The 8,986-nt window shown below is 38.9% G+C and overlaps 1 protein-coding gene across 4 annotated transcripts in view; it reads left to right on the forward strand.

Moving 5' to 3' along the window:
- The window catches only part of RBMS1 (RNA binding motif single stranded interacting protein 1), a 202,386-nt gene extending 195,287 nt beyond the window's left edge, over positions 1-7,099 (forward strand). For all 4 annotated transcript variants that reach the window (XM_016195627.2, XM_016195763.2, XM_016195835.2 and 1 more), the window contains 4 exons: positions 981-1,091; positions 2,219-2,299; positions 3,624-3,708; positions 4,438-7,099. In XM_016195627.2, coding sequence (XP_016051113.1) covers positions 981-1,091; positions 2,219-2,299; positions 3,624-3,701 — 270 coding nt within the window. In that variant the 3' untranslated portion in view covers positions 3,702-3,708; positions 4,438-7,099. The remainder of the gene's footprint in view (positions 1-980; positions 1,092-2,218; positions 2,300-3,623; positions 3,709-4,437) is intronic.
- The last annotated feature ends 1,887 nt before the right edge of the window (positions 7,100-8,986 follow it).

An 8,986-nucleotide genomic window follows, 5' to 3' on the forward strand; every position in this document is an offset into this window, starting at 1 on the left:
TATATAGGATAAATTAGAGAAAATGTAAAAATCCAGAAATAAAATTAATTGAATTTTGGTTTATGCAATCAATGTACTATTATGGAATCATTGAAAAGGATGATAATAACAGTTATACAGTAGGTTAGGTAAATATTTATAATGACATGTTAAGTTAAAAGCAGAAACCCAGGGTATGAAATTGTTTATGTACCCACATTACAGCTCTAAAAACATGCCAAGGTTAGAACCTGGGCAGCAGTAGCCTAACAGTGCTAACAGTGATGTATTAGAGAGAGAGGTAGGGTGGTGGGTGATTTTTTTTTTTTCCACCTCATCTCTCTGTTGTTGTTTTTTGGGTTTTTTTAAACTTTATTTTACTTTTAATGACCAGAATTTTAAAAAATGAAATCAAAGAATCTGAACTTGGCTTATTCGTTGTATCTGAATCAGTTTCCCTGTCCTGGTCCCAAATTGTAGTTGACAGTGCTGGGAAGCATTGAGTGAATGAAGAAAGTGATCTTGATCCTAACAGCCAGATCTTGAATTAAATGACCATCTTTATAGAACATTTTTTAACAAAACACTGTATTTATAATATTCAATATAATATATTATTTTGTGGCCGCATAAATCATCAACTCTCATTTATTTTAAAAAATAATTAGCCTTTTGTAACTGCCGCCAGCCAAAAATAGTTTGCATTTCCTGTTACAGCTCCTCCTGCTGGACTGGCTTGCTTTACAGTTAAGTGAGGGTAAGGCGAAAGGTGTTTAATACAGGGATTTCCATGAAGTAAGTGCTCCTTAAAAAGTCTCAGGAAACACACTCTAGAAGAGTTTAAGGAGGTAATTTATGATAGTTTGCAACTTTGAGGGGAGGTTATCTTTGCTTCACATTTCTCAACAAACAGGCATTGCATTTGCAAAAGGTAATTACAGAATCTTAACTCCATCCCTCTTACCTTGTATCTTACATGGTTCTTGTCTCCAACTTCCCAGGGTGCCGTGTTAACTCCCTCAATGGAGCACACCATGTCACTACAGCCCGCATCTATGATCAACCCTCTGGCCCAGCAGATGAGTCATCTGTCACTAGGCAACACCGGAACAGTAGGTGGCAAATTAATATCCTCTGTCTAGGCAAACAGAGGAATTAATTAATGCAGCCTCTGTCTTCCCTGTCACAGTCTCTGTGATGTCACCGATATGTCTGACCCCCTCAACACCCACCCCCTCCCCACATTGCCTTCCTCGTAGTAATACTCAGATATTTCTTGATTAATTGATGAACTAAAAGTTGGTCCCCTGGGTATCTCTTCTTTAAGCACCCATACATGACTATATCTGGCCCCAATAACCAGTGTCATTCACTCACACTGGCAGATCTTGTCTCATGAATCAAAAGATGAAGGTGATTCATGGTGGTAAAGGCAGGGGATTTCTCCTCACTTATTTCTTCTATGGAATTTGGGGGCATTGAATCGTGATCTTTGTACTGAATTATTTACCTAGAGTTCAGGGGACTTAGCTAGATATTGAGTTTGAGCTGATACCACACCAGATTAACTTCCCAGGTTGATATGGGTAGTGTTTGGGTAAAACAACTGAAGACTTTTAATTCAGACTATATCTATGGTGGCTTAAAAAAAGGAGTAGTATGTTTTCCCCACTTGTATTCAAAGCCAGCAGCAGCTTCTTGTGAAGTCTAAACCAGGGCCACACAAATCCAATGAGATTGACTAGAAAGCTGTCTTGCCTTTGGAAAAGGATGCCTGTCAGCATCAGGAAAGCAAGGGTCCACTTCCTGTTCTGCAGTGACCTGTTAAAGATCTAATAAGTCATTTACCCCTTGGGTCTTCACTTATGGAAACAATTCTTAATACTAGCTCAGGGGGCTGCTGGGAAATAATGAGGTCCTTTGAGGAGAGAACTTCTAAAATAGCACATTAATGATGTTGAATTATTGAAAATGAGAAACCTTAATGATCTTCACCCATGTGCTTCTTTGTTAGGAAATCCAAAGGAAGGTGAGATTTTTACTTTGACAAATTCAAAAAGTAGAAAGCATTCACTTTGCCCTTCATATGATATATTGATGTATACTAATTAAATTTTGGGCCCATTTAAATTTCTTCTTTGAGGCTTCCAAATACTTACCATCCCATCTCAAAATTCCCCAAGTGTTCAGAACTTTGCATAGCTTTCCTGGCCCACCCTTACCATGTTCTTCTTTTCAGTACATGCCTGCAACATCAGCTATGCAAGGAGCCTATTTGCCACAGTACACACACATGCAGACGACGGCGGTTCCTGTTGAGGTTGGTACCATTCTGGCAATGAATAGTTTCAGAAATGGGTAAATTAGATGGAACTCAAAGAAAAATCAATCATTGTTCAAACATTTGCATAAAGATTTCAGTTTAAAGGGAAAATATACCTAGAGTTATTTTTAGCTTTGAATTATAATTCTCTGCATACAAGTTAGTATAGTGACACCCAGGCCACACCCCCAAGACTCCCAGAAACATTTTCTAAATTTGAAACGCATTTCATTACCCCTCAAGGCTCTGTCTTGTCTCGTATAAAATGGTGCTTACAGGCAAATTAAGATAAAGCTGAGTCTGTAATCCTAGTACCAAAGATTATATCAATCATATTAATTACAATTAGTTATAACTAAGATACTTGAAAAAACTGATGTTTCAAAACTTTAACAGAGATGAGGAACAAACCGTACCTGTTTTTATAGAGGCTGTTTTTATAGCTAAATAACTCTTAGTTCTTGTTATGGAAGATACTAATATATTGATATGAAAGAAGTCTGACATTTGAATTAAGCTTGGACAAAATAGCATTTTTCCAACAAAATACCCTTAAAGTTCCAAGGAAATTCATCAACCCAATCAGTCCCATTCTCCTCCACGCAGATCCCATAGGTTCCAATTTCCGAAGCAGCCCTAGGACAGTGGCTGGATATTGGGGAGGTGTGGGGGGTGGTTCTTGTTTTGTTTGCTTCTGATTGGTTTAAATTTATGCAATTATTGACAGTCATAGTTACCAGAACCCAAAATCTCTTATCTGCAATTCTGAAACACACAAAAAACATAAAAATAAAAATTCTCCTTGTAACTACTTTAGCAAATAACTTGACCTGCAGCAAAACTGAACCCAAACTGATGCCAGACAAAAATCTTTACCCCACTTCCTGTGCATATTCATGTCTTTCAGTGCAAACTTGTTAATATGATTGAGTATGAGGCACAGCCCTAAACCCCACTGGGTATATTCAGTGAGATACTGCATATGCATACCGTTATTTCAGATCTTAAAATATGAAAACATTGAACTCCAGGTCACATCTGGCCCCAAGGGATAAGAGATTTGTTTGATAAATTATAGCTTGGTTTGAAGATATAACTCATAAATGTTGGGGTGGGAGGTTCTTTGGGTCTATTCAGACATTTGAACTTCCTAGGGAAATCATTCACGTTGAAAGTTCTACATGACCTTAAGAAAATCGCTTTAAAAAAAAAAAAGTCACGTTTAAAGATTGTTTTTTTTGGAAGATGTTGGACTCAATCAGACCTGGGTATCAGAGTTTGGATCTTATCACTCACATGTCTCATCTGTTCTTTGTTGTAGGAGGCGAGTGGTCAGCAGCAGGTGGCTGTAGAGACGTCTAATGACCATTCTCCATATACCTTTCAACCCAATAAGTAACTGTGAGGTATGAGGGAAAGGTCTCCGTAATTGTAGGGCTCAGGCCAAGAAAAGTCTATGGTTCTTTTATCAAAATGGTACTTAGAATAACTCAGATTGTGTCACCCTGCTGTGATCATTGCCAAGGAATCCAGTGTTAATTGAAATGTTAAAATCCGTGATTTTGTGGATTTGCAGATTAAATATTCTGTCCAAAAGGGGCTTATATTGAAGTCAAATGTATATTTACTCTCCCTTCTCTCCCCAAAAATCTGTAACATATTAAAAAACACCATATACCAAACTTGTCCTACAGAACATGTATTTTACATTGATCTTACTTTATTGTTCACAAACTCATGGAAATATAGCATAAGAGTTTGCATAATCTAGCTTTGCAAGGTTAGCAGTATCTTGACTTAGGAGTTTAATGTCAGTATCCTTAGATTGAGAGGTTGCATTCCCAACTCTCACTTGAACCACAAATCTCAAAACTTTTACTTTAACAGATTGCAGTAATACAGCTGTGCGGAACTTGAGTTTCTCATTGCTCTGGCGAAAGTACGTTGCAGGTCCCAGGTTTCAAAGGTGGACTAGAAGTGTAGAAAGTTCCAGAGTTTGCATTTATTGGTCTCCCACCAGTGATGAGCACAGTCTTTTTAAGCACCTTCATCTTTAAAACAAGAAAGATTGCAAAGCTCTGTGGTGTATTATACTAAATGTACAAAATCGTTTGTCTTTTATTTTTCTCTTCCAGGTGTACAGAAGGGTGTTCTTACATGAAGAAGGGTGTGAAGGCTGAACAATCATGGATTTTTCTGATCAATTGTGCTTTAGGAAATTATTGACAGTTTTGCACAGGTTCTTGAAAACGTTATTTATAATGAAATCAACTAAAACTATTTTTGCTATAAGTTCTATAAGGTGCATAAAACCCTTAAATTCATCTAGTAGCTGTTCCCCTGAACAGGTTTATTTTAGTAAAAAAAAACTAAAAAAAAAACAACAAAAAACAAAAACAAAACAAAAGATTTTTATCAAATGTTACAATGCAAAAAAAGAAGAAAAAAAAAGAAAAAAAAAACAACAAAAAACAAGGGAAAAAAAAAAAAGAAAACTTCAATTTTCTGGGTATGCACAAAGACCATGAAGACTTATCCAAGTGCATGGCCGGATTTTTGTGGTTTTGTTCATTTTGTGTTTAATTTGTGTTTTTTTCTAGCTGTATGAAATGGGCTTTCTGACGTTTAACTAGTCCGACTCCACCCATGGTGTTCTGTGCTTGCAGTGCGAGTGTTGCTGTAATTCAGTGTTGCCGTCCGTGTCTCTCTCCTTCGCTTTCCGTTTCTCTTCCAGCGTAGTGTGAAGTGTCTTATCTTTTTCTATGAATTCCAATTTGCCTTAACTCTTTTGATGCTGTAGCTGTTTCAGTAAAAGTTAGTTCAAACTAATGATGTAGAATGCTTTGACCAAATGAGCTGGTCTATTATGCCTTGTAAAACAGCAGCATAGGGCTTTTAAAAGGTAGTCAATAAAAGTTGCTGAAATTTTGGCTTTTTTAAATACGTAGTAGGTGTTTTTAATGATTTTTCACATAATGTGTAAGGTAGTGAAATGCAAGAAGGGAAAAAACGTTTTGTGTGAAACACATTTTCTGACTGGGGAACTTTTAATAGGGTAAATTGTTTGTAAGGCTGTACGCCAACAGTTTCCTCTGATAGTTTGACTGATTTAGGATATCTGCTGTATGATGCAATGTAAAGTCTTTTTTGCCTTTTTTCAGGAGATAAAAAAAACAAACCTAACTTGATGTTCTAGATTTAGTGTAGGTAGTGTTGGGACTGGGGGTGGGGGGCGGGGGAGGGGTGTCCCCAATGTTCTGTCCTTCCTTTATACTAATGATAGTGCTTTAGAATGCGAATTAGGCCTGAGATCTGGCAAACCGAAAAATGTTGCTATTGCAATTAAATGGCAAAAGCTAAAAAGTAAGGATTTGTCTTCAAAACGAGCTGAGATATGGATAGAAGCAAAATGATTGGCTACTAGCTCTCTCTCTCTCTCTCTATTACGTAAATTTGAGAAATAAACATTACTTGGCACTTTTAAAGGTAACTTCACCAAAGACCGAAGAGCCAGTAACCAGTAGCTCCACCTTGTCTCAGCATCACATCTTCTGTGCTCTTTATTTTTGCCGGACCAGTTTGCGGTTAGGAGAATGTGCCTTTTTTGTACCTTTGCATTTAGGTTTTATAATTTTAATTGATGTATGGACACACACAAACAAAAAAGCATGAAGGAAGATTTGGATCCAAGCAGTGCCACACTTTACATCATCACTACAAGTGTTAAGTGTAAAGAAAAACCAATTTTGAAACTATGAAATTCCTGATTCATAAATACACAGTTATTTCTACTTTAGTACATATAAGATGATTCACTGTTATTAATGCTCTTTTATTAAGATAATTGCATACGTTTGAAAAGCAACGGTAAATTAAGTTGTCTTCCAAAACTGTGTACTTGTCTGGTCAACTGTGTGTGATCAGTTATCTACCTCAGAGTCTATTTTCTTTTGTGCTGGGACAGGTTGCTGGCCCTCCCTGTTTCCACAGACCAAATCCTCCTAGCTCAGGAGCTAGGGCTAAGCAGTTATTTCTTTCAAGTATTTTTTAGTTCTTAAATTTTATGCTTGTATTTGATTATAGATGTCAGTGACATTTCATAGTTTCAAAAGTCCTTGCTGCTCTGAGAAGTGTAGATTCTATTGAAAATTACGTAGTCATAAGAGAAATGTGTTTTTGTTTTTGTTTTTGTTTCCTTTTTTAAAGTTGTGGTATTATTGGTTCTATGCTCCCTGGAATATTACTGCTTTGTGAAAGTCCAGACTGAACGCAGCGCCCTCTGTGTACCTAGTACATTTATAAACCTGGGTCTCTCACTACTTGATATTTTTGCATTAGTTAAGACAGAAATTTGATAGTTCAGTTAGAGGGGAGGGCAAATCTGCTGCTAGAAATGTCTGAACTAAGTGCCATACTCGTCTGGGTAAGATTTGGGAAACATAACCTCTGTACATAAAAAAAAAAAAAAAGTCAGTTAAACATCACATAGTAGACAGCCATTAAATTATAAAAAAATTAATTTATGAAGAAAGACCTTTTGTACAGATTGAAAAAAAAGATTTTCATAGAGATATCTATATGATCAAGAGAGTTAATTTTTTATTTTGTTTTACTAGTGCCACAAACTTGCCAGTGGTAACTTATTTGTCCGGTTCAAGATAACTCTGTAGTTTTCTTTCCTAGGACTTGTTGTTAAACGCCAAAAGACATTTTTGAACTGTACATTTGATCAGATTGTTAGCTTTTTCTGTTTTATTTCTTTTGAGAACCTTTGAATAAAAAACATCTGAAATTTTATTTTTCCTGTCAATTTTTTTAAGTAGATTAAATGTGTGTCAGAATTTTATCTGACCTTTCTTGAGCTCAGTAGATTGGTTAGAAACATTATTTCAGGTTCAATATGTACTTGAAACGCATTTTCTTAAAAAGAATTGTAAAAACCTTTCCATGCCCTTCTTTTTGGTTATTTAAATCTGTGTACAGGGACCAGAGATATCAACCATTAGCTCCCCACATTTCATCTCAACAAAAGCGCACCTTTGGTCTGTTGTTAAAGGGCCCCCTCCCTCCTCCTTCCTTCCTGCTGCCCTTTGACTATGGCACTGTTTGTCATTACCCAGCAAGGAGGACAATAAAAACTGTGTCCCATCAAGCAAGCACACAGGTAAGGATTTCAAGATGATTTTATCCATGCCTTGATGACTGTGGGCCTCCTTGGTGACCTCATTTGGCTGTTCCCAGTAGGAGGCTGTGGCGCAGCATTCAAGGGGGAGAGAGCTCTTTCCCATTCTCTGTTTTATGGGAAGCACTTAGTACAGGAAATCGACTCCTTTTACCCAAGGCAGATTAAGTGTTTTAGTGTAGCTGTACAGTATTCATTTTCTCTGTCATGGTGGTGAAAGGAGTGGGCAAGAAAAATATCATCCCCTCCATTTGTGTGCGCCTCCCCTGCAATGCGGGTGGTGTGGAATGTGAACTAGATACGCAGGGTTTAGAGCACTGCCCTTGCTCTGGCAAGGGGAGCCTGGCACTCAGTGCCTTACTCAGAAAGGGACACACGGTCCTCTGATGATAACCAGTGCTTCAGGGGGAAAGTTGGGGCAGGAGGGAAGTGTGGCCTCATTTTCTGCCCCAGCCTCAGTCCCAGTGCTCCTCCATATGACCAACAACCAAAGCACCTTGGGTTTTGTTTACCGTATTTTTGTTCTCATATTTTAAGAAGGCTTTCTGTCACTGGCGTCCTGGGACACCCAGTGACTGCCTTTACATAGAAACGAATAAACACTTATTCAAGATCACCTTTCTATGCAAAAGAGATGGCCTGGCCAGGCGTGGCTCAGCTTTTGAGCATCGACTTTGGATCCAGGAGATTGCAGTTTGATCCCAGTCAGGGCACATGCCTGGGTTGTGGGCTCGATCCCCAGTTGGGGGCGTGCAGGAGGCAGCTGATCAATGATGACTCATCACTGATGTTTCTATCCCTCTCTCCCTCTCTCCGAAATCAATAAAGATATATTTTTTTAAATAAATAAAAAAGAAATAAGCAAATCAAAATGAGGATGGTTCAGCCCTGGCCAGTGTGCTCAGAGGTTACAGCATTGGTCCAGGCACGAGTCAGGGGCCTGTGCCTGGGTTGCAGGTTTGATCCTGGCCCTGGATGGCACATGTGGGGAAAAACCAATCAGTCTTTCTCACATCAATGTTTCTCTGCCTCTCTGCCCCATTCCTTCCCTCCCTTCCTCTCTTATCTAAAAATCATCAGAAAAAATATCCTCTGGTGAAGATTAACAAAATAAAGTGATGATAGTTCAGGAAGAGCTGTCCCTCGTATGAAAAGAGGAACTGCAGTGCCTTTGGGGATAAGCACCTTGCTAAAAGGCCATGGCTGCTCGGGTCACCCTCGGGGCCAGGATTTTCCCTGCGTCTGAGATGGGCCGGGACCAGCCTCCGAGGTGGAGGCAAGAAGCTCTGGCAGTTGCTCCCGGACATCCCTGTTTCCCTCTCTATCAACTAGGAAGAGGTGGGGGGGGGAGCCCCGTTTTGTTCCCTCCATCCCTGCCCTTCATGTGCATTGGCCCCAGGTCAATCCACTGGAGTCTGAATTCCACCTCTGGAATTTCACAAATACTGATTAAATATCCACTAGGAGGAGGGTGGTGCCTCCCAGGCTGGGGGGGGGCCCAA

The sequence above is a fragment of the Miniopterus natalensis genome, chromosome 8 (genome assembly GCF_054644295.1).
Source record: "Miniopterus natalensis isolate mMinNat1 chromosome 8, mMinNat1.hap1, whole genome shotgun sequence".
Classification (NCBI taxonomy): Eukaryota; Metazoa; Chordata; class Mammalia; order Chiroptera; family Miniopteridae; genus Miniopterus; species Miniopterus natalensis.